The sequence below is a fragment of the Vipera ursinii genome (assembly GCF_947247035.1).
Source record: "Vipera ursinii genome assembly, chromosome: 1".
NCBI lineage: Eukaryota > Metazoa > Chordata > Lepidosauria > Squamata > Viperidae > Vipera > Vipera ursinii.
The window spans coordinates 312,016,579-312,030,904 of record NC_139512.1 but is presented as its reverse complement, the minus strand read 5'-3'; the positions used below and the strand labels follow the sequence as shown (position 1 = coordinate 312,030,904).

The 14,326-nt window shown below is 39.3% G+C and overlaps 1 protein-coding gene across 9 annotated transcripts in view; it reads left to right on the top strand.

Moving 5' to 3' along the window:
* The window catches only part of TRERF1 (transcriptional regulating factor 1), an 89,894-nt gene that overhangs the window by 60,433 nt on the left and 15,135 nt on the right, over positions 1–14,326 (top strand). For 3 of the 9 annotated variants that reach the window (XM_083378547.1, XM_083378546.1, XM_083378545.1), the window contains exons 2-8: positions 2,278–3,847; positions 4,856–4,902; positions 8,331–8,484; positions 9,110–9,361; positions 11,201–11,245; positions 12,022–12,391; positions 13,817–13,883. In XM_083378547.1, coding sequence (XP_083234673.1) covers positions 2,489–3,847; positions 4,856–4,902; positions 8,331–8,484; positions 9,110–9,361; positions 11,201–11,245; positions 12,022–12,391; positions 13,817–13,883 — 2,294 coding nt within the window. In that variant the 5' untranslated portion in view covers positions 2,278–2,488. Of the gene's footprint in view, positions 1–1,859; positions 1,878–2,277; positions 3,848–4,855; positions 4,903–8,330; positions 8,485–9,109; positions 9,362–11,200; positions 11,246–12,021; positions 12,392–13,816; positions 13,884–14,326 lie in introns of those variants that run through there. The other 6 variants (XM_083378548.1, XM_083378549.1, XM_083378552.1 and 3 more) reach the window with 6 other exon arrangements.

The following is a 14,326-nucleotide window of genomic DNA, read 5'->3' as shown; positions in this document are numbered from 1 at the left end:
GCCTGGCTTTAGTTTGGATTTGTTCCTGTCTGACATTGTTAGGGGAAGTTTTTGTTCCGACTTGCCTGCTTTAGAGGCAAATTAGAGGAACCTGTTATCCAGTTCCTGGATTGGGACAATGTGACTGCTAGAATATATTTGCACTGATTTCCTAAGAAGCTGTCCATCCCCACTCTCACACCAGAGTCTGAAGATATCATCAAGTTGGGATATGGGGTAGGGAAGGGAGCCTGAACTATTACCTAGGTGAGAGCTAGGTTTGGACTTTCATCTCTCCCGTGTTTCTAGTGAAGATGGGTTGGGGGAGGCATGGATAATTGAGATAGAAGGTCAGGTGCATATGGTGTGCAGCATGAAAGATGACTTTGTGTTGATGGAGTAATTGAATCTTGCCTGAAGTTAGCTAGTTGAAGATTTCCTATATTGGATGGTTAAGGATTTTCCTGGCTGGGAAGGAGGTACAGGCTGAGAGTGCGAAGGGAATTTCATGGAAAGAGGTTGTGACTGTAGGGGATTAGGAGGATGACCTCTTCGCCATTCCTGGTCTTGAAAGCCAAATATCGAGGTAATCATGGAAACCTATAGAGGAGTAAGAAAGTTCTTCATCAAAGGTAGTGCAAGAGAACATTCTCTTGGATGTTCTTTTATTTACTTTTATTAACTATTGTCTTCAGCAAGCTGAACAGTGCAATTGAACCATTAAGCCCTCTTAGGTTTGATATATTAATTTTATGAAGTGGCTTATAGTTGCTTTAATGTTGTATACATTAAAGCAACTATAAGACCAATCAGCAATTATAAGACCAATCAGCAAAAGAACACTAAGTATTTAATAATAAAACATTAATGTACTGTATAAAGAGCAGTATAAAATATCAGTAGTTCAAAGCAATAAATTAAGTCAACCTGTTGAAAGCCTGTAAAATTAAAAGTTCTCTGAAGTTCTTGGTGCTCTCTGAGCTTGGTGGTTTGCTTGCAGACATTTCATTATCCCACTAGGTAACATCATCGGTGCTAATGGATGCGGGGTTTTCGCCCTGTCCATATACAATATCTTGGCCTGCCAGTGTTGATGGGTGTGTGATTTTCTCCTTGGTTTTTCTTTGATGAGGATATTGTTTTCTGTTTGATTATCTGAAATTAATCCCTTTTTATCTGGCTGTTGGCTGCTGGAGAAGATATGTTCTCTTCTTGTGATTTCTCCCTTAGCTTATACATCCTTAACTCTTTAGAATAGTGTGTAAATATGGTGTATCTCTGTGTGTCTTTGCCTAGCATGGTACAGACAACAAAGTGCCAGCTAATCCTCCCTCTGGTAGAGCATCCCATAAAATTATGCTTCTGTAAATGAGAGTGTTCTTTCCATGTGGGCTATTCTCGGAACAGAGATAGGAATGCTTCTCAAGATACAATACATGTATAGAGACTTCTGTTGAGGAATTGGGTCCTAAGCAGTGTAACACTAACACTTTGAAATGTGCTACCAAATAGATAGCCAATATATCCAGGTTTAATCACAGGCAGCTTTCTGGCTAATACTGAACATTCAGCTCAGTGTGGGTAAACATGGTGTGCATATATATTAAACAAGTAAGGACTGCAGTGACTGATCAGCATTTTTTCCATTTGGTGGCAGGAGGCGCATCATTTTTCCAAAGAAGGCTGATGCATTGTTTCCTTCTTTGTTCTCTCTTCCCCCCCCCCAAATCAATAAGAAATTGATCCGCTGTTTCTTGAAGTTTGCCCTCAAGATTTTGGGCCTTGGCTTCTAAGGATTATAAAGAAGTCTGCATTGGGGCTATGATCTGTGAATTGCCAAGTCCTCCATGAGCATAGGCTTCATGCTGTTAAAGCCATTTAAACCTCCAGAAACAAAGGTATACCTAGGAACACTGTAAAGTATGAATTTATTCTTTTGAATGGGTGTGTGTGTAACATCATCTATAGATTTTATATAACTCCAGTCTCTCTCTTATATTCACCAGAGCACCTAGAAATTGCAGTGACAAACTACTAAACACTAAATTTTTTCAGTAGGGAACATCGTGAAGTTGAAATTTAGGGCTTAAGAAAAATGTAAAAACAAGATATTTCCATCCTTTAAATAATAAAAAGAAACACCTCACCTGCCAGAGTCTTTGTCCTCATTGGTCACGTGACAAACCTTTCACTGGATACTACAACCCAGCACTTCCAAATAGGAATAAAGTTTTGAATAGTTGTGTTTGAGGGAATATAGAACGGCTGTAGTTACTTTCCTTTCCTTTTCTTTTACAGGTGACTAAAGCACAACAAATACTTTGTTTTCAGTAAAGGCTTTTTTTTCCAGGCTGAAGTGGAATTCACCATCCATAAAAAATTTAGTTCTGCCGAACAAGTGGTCAAAAGAATAAAATAGGCTTGTAATGTTTTATTTTTAAGTTCTCTCAGGATTACAGTGTTTTGATTGTGTTTTAAATGGTTCTTGCTGAGAGAAAAAGTGCTGAAAATGGGGGATCAGCAGACGTATAAAACAAACCATATAGTTAACAACAGCGAAAATGTGTATTACCATCACTTGAGTCCTCTGTCATCTGCAAACCACAGCTATGGAGCATCAGCCATTCATACATCTCCAGAGTCTCCCCTCTCTCCGTCATTCCCCCATGATGCCAGGGAAAACATAACCTTGAATGTTGGGTCCAAAGGCCTTGGATTAATGGATTCTCCTAGGCAAGCAGACTGGGCCCATTTGGCATCTGGAAACCACCTCCCAGTAAGAAACAGTCAGCATGTCATGTGGAACCCAATGGCTCAAAGCGAACCGGTTGATGGTTTTGACCATCTCTGTTCCCAAAGCAATGACCTCAGATCACAAAAAATTACCAGTGGAGTTTTGCATAAATTAGACTCTTTTGCCCAGGTGTTTGCTAGCCAAAACTTAAGAATCCAAGTGAACAATGTGTCTCAGCATATTCAGTCGCAACCTCCAGTGATGGAGAATGCTGGAGATAGTGCACTTCGACAATTGCTGTCTCAGAAACCTGCTGTGGAGCAACAACTTGTGCCGAGATACCAGCAGATGTCACAGCAAGTCCATCCTGGCTTTGGAAGTGCACAGCAGAAGCAACAGATGCAGTTAATGCAACACCAGTCTTCTCTTTATTATGACAATCAGCAACATGTTGCCCATATTCCAATGCACTCTGCCATGCATCAGGGACAGGCCCACTTGCAGCAAATGCATTCTCAACATTTGTTGCCACCACAGCTACAGCAAGACCAATACTATCTGCAGCAGCAGCCCCATCAAGGACAGCACAGGCTCTTGGTACATGAAATGCAGCCTCAGCAGCAGCAACAGAGGCAGTGCCCCATGCAAACAGCTCAGTATTATCCAATACAGCCTATGATGCAACAATTACAACAGCAGCAGCAGCAGCAGATACAAACACAACTTCCTCCCTATCACAGGGACACTAACCAGAAGCCTCTGCACGAACCTCAGCAATATTCCCAAGACAGAGGTAATTCCATGCAGCTTATACAGCTAGGAGCAGTCCCTCCATATTTCTATCAAGATCAGCAGCAGTCATTCAAACATTTGTATCCACAAAGTGTTCTGCAGCAGCAACAGCCACCTGGTGATGCCAGTCAGCCCGATCATTATCAGACTGATGGTGACACTCAGGCATTGATGGATGAGCACCTGGGACTCCCTGTGGCAGAGGGGACTGAAGTTCCAGCACCACAGGGCCTGAATTCTGGGGAGACCGCAATCCCTCAACAATCCCTTAGACCTACAACAAGTGTTCAGATGAATAACAAAAGACCTCAGCAGTTGTCTCCCAGTGCAGTATGGCCACAGGTATGTAAAATTTTATATCTAGCTTTCTGTTAAGTAAGCTTACAAAAAAAGCTGTATTGTCTTATTCATAACATAGAGCAGGCACGCATGATTGTTGGTGAAATGTATAATTGGATTTCAATAATAGGCTGGGACAACACCCCAGAAAATTAAGTGGAGCCAGAACAAAAGCTTCATTCAGTATCATTCCCATTGAAATTAAATGTAAAAATATGTTTGCAAAAATTAATACTTTCCCTTTTCTTGTATTAAAACTGATAATTCAATAGCAGATTTTGAAAGGCTTTGGGATAGGTGCCCTTCAGGCCTAGGGTTTCAGTCTTTGCATTTTATCAATGGTAGTTGTCCAGTGAAAGAGAAGCCGTTTATGTTCTTTGAAACCATGGAGACAAATAGATACTTCTGTTGGCAGAGCCATTTTATGAATCAGTAATATTTAGCATTTATTCCAATTGTCCATCTATGATGAGCCAGTGAAACTAGGTTAGATGCTTCTAGATATGATGGTTAAAGAGTGTGTGCTAGTGGGAATCTGTATAAATGTAGAGATTCTATTGGAAATTTTAAAATGACTCTTGTGCATTGGGCATTCTTAGAAGCCTTGTCTCCCATGGAATCTGTTGGGTAAGGCCTCACCATCCATTTGACTAAGAAACACAATCAGGCTTTTTTTGTTTTTTCTCCAAGAGTTCTATATTGTTTCCTGTTCAGATCTGAACTATATAGGGTAGCAGATGCGTTTAATGCCTTCCCCAAGATTTCCAATATTTTAGACCAGGATTTTTCAGACTGTGTTTTGGTCGGATTCCATGAGAAACAAGTAAGGACCATTAAAAAAAAACCTCAGTCACTTGATTGTAATTAATTTCTTATCACTAGAGCTTTGCCTCTTCATCAAGGTATATGTGTATATATATTTGAAGGGTACCTAGACTAGGAAAAGTAGAGCAAACTATAATTAAACAACTTATTGGTTTACTTAAATTTCTCCCATCTTTTTAATTGCAGATTCAGTTACTTGATGGAAGACTTTCATCAGTTTCTCCTGAACAAAGGTATAGTTGTGATTAATTACTGGATGTCTTCTAAAAATCCAAATAGTGGCCTACAAATCTAAAATAGTGTACAAATAATCAACCATCTTGTAAACAATCCTTTTGCTGTGTTGCAATAGAGCAATAATTTTGGTGGCAGTTATATCAATCTGTGTTAGAAGACCATATGACACGATGGAACATTCCATACTTGTTAAAAATATAAAACTTACCGTAACCCTCAGGCATATGAGTTAGGTTTGTTCTATATCTAGTCATTTAAGTATTGTAGGTCAAAGCCTATTTGGCACCTTTCACAGAAGCCACCTAAAGATCACGAGTGATTTTAGATTCAGGAGGGAAATTCCATTTACCTCCAGTCATCTTAGTTGTGACCGTTCTTCGTCCCCTTTCTGTTCAGAAGCTATGCCTTCAGCCTTTTCCTTCAACTGTAGGAACTGTACCATGGATAGGTGTGGACAAAGTTTGAGGAGCCAGTGGCCTCAAGCATGACCATCTGTAGAATTGCAAGAGGCTTTCTGATGATGCTGCGACATCACTGGAAATGGTGATCCAATTTAAGCCATGCTATAATTTTGTTTTCCTTGAATGTTTTTAAAAAGTAGAACTGAAGGCATCTTGTTCATGTCTCCAAGTTAAAAACCCCTCCCATTATATCAAAATCGCTTCAAACTGAATAGAACAATTCAGTGGGTTTTGTGATGGGGAGGTCACATCAGGTGAGGATCACATCAGGGATTTCCCTTCTGATGTGATCTTGCATCACAAGGCCCACTGATCACCCGAAGCCCTTATAAGCAGAAGAACAGAGACGCTGATATACCTTAAATTCCGCTGAAGATGTTACCTAGCCTGGTAACAAAATGTTCAGTAACCATCCCACAAGCTTGGAGAACAAGCCTCCACCCTCATCCTATGCCCAACCTACAGATATTCATCACTATCAATGGTGCATTCCTTAGGGTGGCCATTGCCATTTCTTTAGCTGGCAAGAACATATGTCCTCTGTCTCTTCATAACCCATGGCTAGAATACCATGATCCAAAACATCTTCTATTGATGTGTGTTTATTCTACTAAAGAACATCATCTTTAACATCTTTGCTCAAAATAAAACTGGTTTCAAATATTTACACTATGCTATGGGTATTGACAGCACCAAAGAAACTTTTGTGGACAGTCTAGTTCAGTGGATTATGTTTTGTGATGCATTTCTGTCTGTCATATCCAGGAAAGATAATTAAAGTGAAAATTCAAGTTGTACCTATGCAGATGCACAACCTATCCATGTTGCTCATGTAATAAAAAATTATATAGGAAAAAGCTTACCATAAAATATTATTATTATTATTTTAATCCCATTTATATCCCGCCCTTCTCCGAAGACTCAGGGCGGCTTACAATTTAAGCACAAACCAATGTGCTTAGCAATAGCCTTCATTCTATGTATATGCCTGCTTATTAGGGCTTTCGCCCCCCCAGCTTATTGCCCCCAACAATCTGGGTCCTCATTTTACCTACCTCGGAAGGATGGAAGGCTGAGTCAACCTTGAGCCTGGTGGGACGCGAACCTGCACTAATTGCAGGCAGCTGGTGTTACTTTAAGGAGGCATTAGCCCACTGCTCCACCAAGGCTGCTTTGATGGTGCATTATGCACCATCAGTTGGTGTGGAATTTAATTGAGTCATTGCATAGAGCAAAGAATTACAGAAAAAGTTTATTGCTAATTTAATGTTTCAGATTTGGTGAACTGATGAAGCCCTTTATAAATAAAATGTAAATATCTGCATGTTTTTGCATTTAGACCTTACATTTTTATTGTTTGTTTTTGTTAAATAGGACTTACAGTTGCTTCAAGTATCTGATTAAACAAATTTCCCATTCTTTATTATGGTCATGACTTTCAAGTTACTTATCAGATCTTACTTGCTCGTTACATAATCAGTATAATCAGTAAAATTGTTTCATTCTTGACATTGACTAATTAACTTATCAATGTTACCAGTTTTAATAAATGTTGCCTATTGTTCAAAAGAAAAGTAAAGCTAGGGAACAGCAAGTAATTTAAAACAGTCCTGAAACCATTACAAATTAAATATGTTATTTATATAAACAAGTAATTCGAATGATGGCTTTCATCTATTTTCTTTTATTATATACAGAACTGAGATTGCTGCATTATTGTAATTATTGCAACACTAATTTCTGTTCCTTTTTAAATATTCTTATTTACAACATTTGAACTCTACAATATTGTTGCCATGTGTGAATATTGTCTGCTTTGAGCTTGGTCACAATGTTAACATCCCACTGGCAGTTCTTACAGTCTTCAATATCCAAGTACTGATTCTTACTAAGATTAACATAAGGGCATAAACTCATAGCTGTGTTTAAATATAACTTCTAGGCTTTTTCAATACCTGTTGTATTACATGGTTCCAATCATTGTTACATTTCAGTTGCATTTAGATGTATTTGGTTAAAACAGTTTCTCTTAAAGCATTTAGATGAGTACACAAATACAGTACATTGCTAGTATAGGCCCTGACATCAAGTATGCCACTTGTCATGGATGCCAACCTGTTGGAATAAAAGACTGCACTATCAAAATATATACTGAGGCTTCCATCTGTAATCAAGTCTGCCACTCATGTGGTCTTCATAGGCTTTTACATCTGCAGCAGTGTTGATTGAAAGATGGGGCAGTGGTAGGTCATCTAATGCAGCGTTTCCCAACCTTAGGAACTTGAAGATGCGTGGACTTCAACTCCCAGAATTCCCCAGCCAGCATAGCTGGTGGGGAATTCTGGGAGTTGAAGTCCACGCATCTTCAAGTTCCTAAGGTTGGGAAACGCTGATCTAATGGACTGAGTAATACATGAGGAGTGTTCCTATATTTTCAGTATGATCCTGTTTATAATTAGTCCAGTATCTCTCTTAGTGGGAATTACTTCCCAAGGATAAAACTTTAATCTTGTTGTGTCTTCTCTGCATTTTGAGAACATTGCTGTGAATATTTATGCTGTGATATTCTTTCAATATTTATGCCTGTCATAAATTTAAGTCCTGTTTGTATATCCATTCACCTTAACTTTGGTTTTGTCAACTTTTCAGCAAAGGCAGTAGTACATTTCTGCAGAAGTGAAACTTGATCTTCTTAATGGTTATTGAGCCCTTCCAGAAAATACCTCCAATAATGGTTTTAGTATAATCTGTGACAGCAAGAACTGTAAGAATTAGGGGATGGCTGAATGAATTCTGATTATTTTGTTTTGGTGTTTTATTGGATTCAACCGTTTGATCATGCATCAAATGCTGCTGAGGTTTCAGAGTTTCTCCCCCCAAAAATTGTTGTGTGTATATTAATTATAATGTATCTAGGAGCATTCTTTCTAAATCAGCATCTTGTTCTCTGTCTCTTCTAACAGCAATGCCTGTGATAAAGAAACATACATTGAAAGACCTGAATCAAAGAGCAAACTGACGTGCACTGTATGTTTCAAAGAGTTTAAAAGTTTACCAGCTCTAAATGGTCACATGAGGTCTCATGGAGGGATACGGGCATCTCCTATCTTCAGACAGGTATCTCTGCTTGTGTATTTCTTTTTGAATATTTGGTCATCCCCTTTTGTAAAATTTGCTGCTTGCTTAACTATGTCTTTCTTTAAAAAAATATTCTGGAGCTTGCTCTTGTAAAAAAAAAAGTCTTTTTCCAGCTTTGTTCCAAGTATATTAATTCTCCATTGTTGTTGATCTGTTAACTGATGTTATATATAAGAAAAGAACTACATCTGGGCATAGGCTTTGGCTGACCTCCAGTTGAACAGGGTTCCTCACTGAGTATACTTCAGTATCCTCTTTATTGGTTGAACAGTTTTAAGTACAAGAAACTCTTCAATACAACTTCGTTGTTTTTCTGTTTATTTCTGTCCAGTTTTCTTGTGTTCCTTTTGGACACAGGTTTCCAGTGAGGATATGTTTTCTAAAGGAGGAATCATGTTCAATTTTTTTGCAGCAACAATACTTGAGACTGACTCATTTATTCCAAGGTAGCAGGAAATTGCTCTAATCCCTTATAATAGATCTTTTTAAAATGGGTCTTTTAAAATGCCCTAACATTCCCCAATGTTCATGCTACCTATAAGTATTCTAGTGATCCATCCAGGCGTTTGAAGTTGTGGGTGAAAGCCTTTAATTGTCTGTACAGGAGGATGGGGAGAACCTGCCACAGCATCACCAGCAGGAACAGCTGCCCTCTGAAGTGGATAGCTTTGCGCCTATCGTCATGCCTGTGTCTGTCCCTGTAAAGGTTCTGTCGCCTGAGCCCAGCAAGCAGGCCAGAGATGGCTGTGCCCTGGTCAAAGACAAGCCTGTCTCAGATGATGAGATGCCTGTCCTTGTGAGGATGACCTGTTCTCCTGCACATTCCCCTAATGCCATCAGCCCGTGTACCTCTTCTGTGAGTGTTCTCTTCTTGCCACTAACTGTGCCATAGGAGCCTAATAAATCCCTTTGCGTTGCACCAATGCTTGAGGACTTCTCCAGTTATTTCAATGCCAGTGTTAATTATTTGTCTATAATGGTCCAAATTTTTCAAACACAATAGAAAACAACAAAGGGATTTGTTATCTTTAATGTTCTTTGTGCTTGCTTATTTTACTGTTGCAGCTGGCTGAGAGCCAGTTTGTTTTCTTCTTGAAATTGGTCTACTTGTGTGTTTGTGTGCATGCCCCTGTGCCCGTGCATTTTGCCAGAGATTGTTTCCAGAGAATAAGTATTGTAAAAGGCTTGAGACTAATGCTTTCTTTTCCTCAGATAAGCATCACTTTTTCTTCAGTAAATTACAGTTATAACTGTCTGCTGTCTTAAGCTTAAAATTTGTGTCATGTAGCATGCAAGTCCACCATTTGCTACTGAAGATGGTGAAACTTAAGCAGCCCTGACCTTTGCCTTGGATCTCCCATGCCAGTCAGCTGCCAGTTTAAAATTTCCAGTTAGGTACTCTGGGAAAATTCATATTAGTAATTGCCCATGAAGGGCTTATCTTTATTAGTAAAGGCCCTCTTGTGCATGGACTTGGTTCTGATATCACCCAAGTTTATCCAGAATTACATCATTCATTTCATCCTGCTTTAAGCATAGTCTTGTTCTAGATTAGAAAGCAATACAGTTTTATTGTATCTAGAGGAACAATTAAATAATCTCACAGAAGCAGAAATAATAATGCATGATCTTGTCTACCACTTTTGTTTTTCATATTTCTTTGGGAAACCGACGGGGAAGTGCAGTCTGAAACACTAGGAACAGACAGCCGATGGTCTTTAAAATCTCTGCCCTTCCTAGAAGTGTTTAACCTGGGGAGTGTTTAACAGATCTCCAGTGCATTGGCCGTTTCCTTTTTTGTTATTTAATTGAATAGCAGCTTCAGACAGTAGTTTGGAAAGAAACCTGCAAGGGGAAGGTCCTTTTGCATTACTTTCCTAAGAAAATTGAGCATCCACTCCAGGAAAGGACAGTTATGGGGAATGATCTGAGAAGCAGCAACTCCACAGTATTAGATTCCATTAGGCCACAGGTCTGCAACCCGTGGCTCCGGAGCCGCATGTTGCTCTTTCAGCCGTCTCCTGCGGCTCCCAGTACTCTGCCATGTGCAGTCCAAAAAAAAAGTGGGACTAAAAAAGTTCAACCAATCAATTCAAATATGCAGGGTAGGTGCATATCTCGCCTTGGCTCCACTCTTCAGTCAAACCCTGTTCTGCGCATGTGCGCATGTATGCGCATGTGCACACATTTTTTGCGGCTCCCAGTTTTTCCTTTTGTGAGGGAACCGGTTCAGAGTGGCTCTTTCACTGTTTCAGGTTGCTGACCCCTGCATTAGGCCAATATCTGACTTCCTAATGCAACTGCTTTTAAAATTGTAGGACAACTTTTAAACAGATTTTCTGGATCATACTTCACTTAAATAATGATTGATCATTATTTCTTGAAAATTAAATGGTGCCTTTGTCCAATCTCCCTGTAAATTTGTTGTTTTAATTTTTTTATACGTAAAGAGCTTTATGAAATACAATATCACAAGAACTAAAATTATGGGCAGCCGTAAAAATAATTACAGTCTATTAACAAAATAAACAGGAAGCAAAATCTGCAGCACTTATTTTTAAAAAGTGACATAAATGTAAATACAGGAAGTCATGCATCAGTAAGAAAGGCCTGACTACTTTTAATAATGAAAGTTTATTACAAAAAACGAGGGGATGAAGCTGTACAAGTTTAATAATAGTTTTATATTTTTCAGGCTGTGCTGATGTACCCAAAGAGTGGATCCCAGGTCAGCAGAAAGGTCTCTGGTTTACCACTGTCCATGCTAAGTTTAATTTAGTGAATGTGTCTCACCAACTGAAAAATCACTCTCTTAATATATCATGAAAAAACTAGGACAAGATGGGAGGAATATTATTATATTTTATTCATTTACTACTGTTGTACGCTGCCTTCTGCTAAGACGTAGGATCACTCCTTATTTTATCTTTGTAATCTTATGTGCTAGTTGGGTCTGAGAGAAAGAGATTGCCTTAAAGCATCCATAGTTAGGTCGGGATGTAGATTTCTAATCCAAAATTATTAAAAGTTTTCACGGTGGATTCATTAAAAGGAGGGGCCAGGATTAAAATGCAGCAGTGAAAATAAATAAATGCTACATTCCTATCAATGCCTCCCCTTAGTTAAATAGCAACTTAAGGACGGCTATTTAAAAGTTAGGCAGTCTAGTCTCCTGAGTCAGGGAAGTTCCATCATGAAGATAAAGCCATTCTTGAAGGTCTTTGTTCCCGTCACGGGTCTTCACTACAGTTCTGGCATAAAAAAAGTCCTCTCCAAAGGATCTTAAAATGCTGGCAGACTGTCATGAGAGGAATTAGTTTAATTCCCAAATTCCACTTTAAGCCTGATTCCCAATAGTAAAACAAGAGTAGATGTATTGCTCTGTTGAAGTCAGAATACAGCACCTGTAAGTTGAACCATGAAGGATCCGTTGTTTGTTCCACGTTTTCACGTTTTGCTGAAAAATTGTATGATTGAGTACACTCACTATTACAATAACAACTTTTGCATTTTCAGGATCCCAATAGAAAGCACCACCAAAGCATCACCAACTCTGAAGAAAATATCAAATCTTTTCAAGACAAGAAAAAATACCGTCACAGACCCGAACCACTCTTCATACCACCTCCCTCCTTCAATCTCAGTGCATCTCTCTTAGGGGCTACTCTGTACCAAAGCCAACTGCGCTCTCCTCGTGTCTTAGGAGACCATCTAATTGACAGGACTCATAATCCCCCACCTTATACACCACCTCCCATGCTTAGCCCCATACGGCAAGGATCTGGACTCTTCAGCAGTGTCATTATATCTTCTCATGGTATATCTCATCCCCAGCTGCCCCTTACACCTCTGACACCCACTCCCCGGATTCTCCTCTGTCAATCTAGTAAGTATGTTGTAGTATAGATGTTGCTCACATAAGAACTAACAGTTTTATTCACTCGTGAATGATGATAATGTTGGCTTAAATTTATTCCATTTGTACTTCTTATGTGTTCCTGCACATCTAGATGTAATTACTTTGTTTCAGATGGGTTCAAGAAGAAATGCAGAGAATCAACATATGCTGATTTGAGCTATTTCCTGTATCTCTAAAATGTGGCCCAGAAATTCCAGTTATAGCAGTCCTTGTTTAGTGACCACAATTTAGTCATTAAGAAAGGGGTTGCTTAGTGAAACTGTGACTGTACTTATAATCTTACTTTAGCTTTGCTTTGCTTTACAGACCTGTGAAGGTCATAAATGGAATGGTAGGTAATTAAGTTACTTTTTCAACACCGTGGACTTTCCATTTTTACTGGAATCTGTTGATGCAAAGAACCATGTCCTTGAAACTAGCAACTTTGACAGCATTGCTACACCACATGGAAACATTTTTTTAAAAAAATTCATCACTACAGATACAAAAAAATTGCTTGCAGTCTTGAATAATTGTCTTGGGAGTATAAAAGCAGAAAGTCTTACAAAGTAGCATACCATGCAAGGATCCCATTAGTAATTGTTTTCAGAACAGTGTGGAATGCATTTATAAAGGTACAATTAAATGTAAAAAGTAGATTTTATGTGATCTGTTGGTCTGTTTAATAAGATAGTCTTTTTGGAATGGTACTGGCTCTCCAGAGTGACCTTCCAAACTCCCAACCCTTTCCAGCTAGGGAGGAAAAGTCACAGCATCCCTAGCCAGGCCTTGACTCCACATATTTGGAGGGCATTTGATTGACAAATACCTTCATTAGAGCAGTTTTCTTATTGACCTGATGACTCTTCTTTCAAAACGGTGCAGAAAGGTCAACGGTATATAAATGGGTGCTCTATTATTAGGTTGGGACACGGTGGCTCAGTGGGTTAGGACGCTGAGCTTGTCGATCAGATGGTCAGCAGTTTGGCGGGTCGAGTACCACGTAACAGAGTGAGCGCCTGTTACTCGTCCCAGCTTCTGCCAACCTAGAAGTCCGAAAGGACGTAAAAATGCAAGTAGAAAAACAGGGACCACTACGGTGGAAAGGTAACAGTGTTCCGTGCGCCTTTGGCATCTAGTCATGCTGGCCACATGACCACGGAGACGTCCTCGGACAAGCGCTGGCTCTTTGGCTTTGAAACAGAGATGAGCACCGGCCCCTAGATTTGGAAACGACTAGCACGCATGTGCGGGGGAACCTTTACCTTTACCTATTATTAGGTTGAGAAATATTCCTTATTTAGATATAATGTTGTTTTCTGTAAAGAAAGAAGGCTGACTTCAGAAACCTGGTTAGTTAGCAAAGACAAAAAAGGAAACCTGCTGAAAATTACAATATCGTTCTTCTTGCAGATAGTATTGCTGGAAACAGTGTTCCTGTGACCCCAAGACCCGGAGAACAGACTATTGATATTGAACCGTAAGTCTTTTGTAGAGAGATGCAATATCCATGCAACACAATTTTTTTGGTTGGGGAGGGGGAGACTGTGTTTCTTTTTAAAAAACGTTTGAGATATAAATCATTCCTGTGAGTCTTTCAGGTATTCCTGCATGTGCATCAAGACCTCTTTCTTATCTTATTTTGTTTATGCTCAACTTGTTACATTGGTAGCACTTTTAAGTGGTTTTCAGAGCAGCATATTTAAGTATTATAAAACTGCAGTCCTGAGTTAAACCATGAAGTATGACCTCAGATGTTGGCCATCAGTGTCATATTGGGAAATGAGAGCTCAACCTGGGTCTTCATTTTACTGACCTCGGAAGGATGGAAGGCTGACTCAACCTTGAGCCTGTCAGGATCGAACTCTTGGCAGTGGGCAGAGTCAGCCTGCAATACTGCATTTTAACCACTGTGACACTATA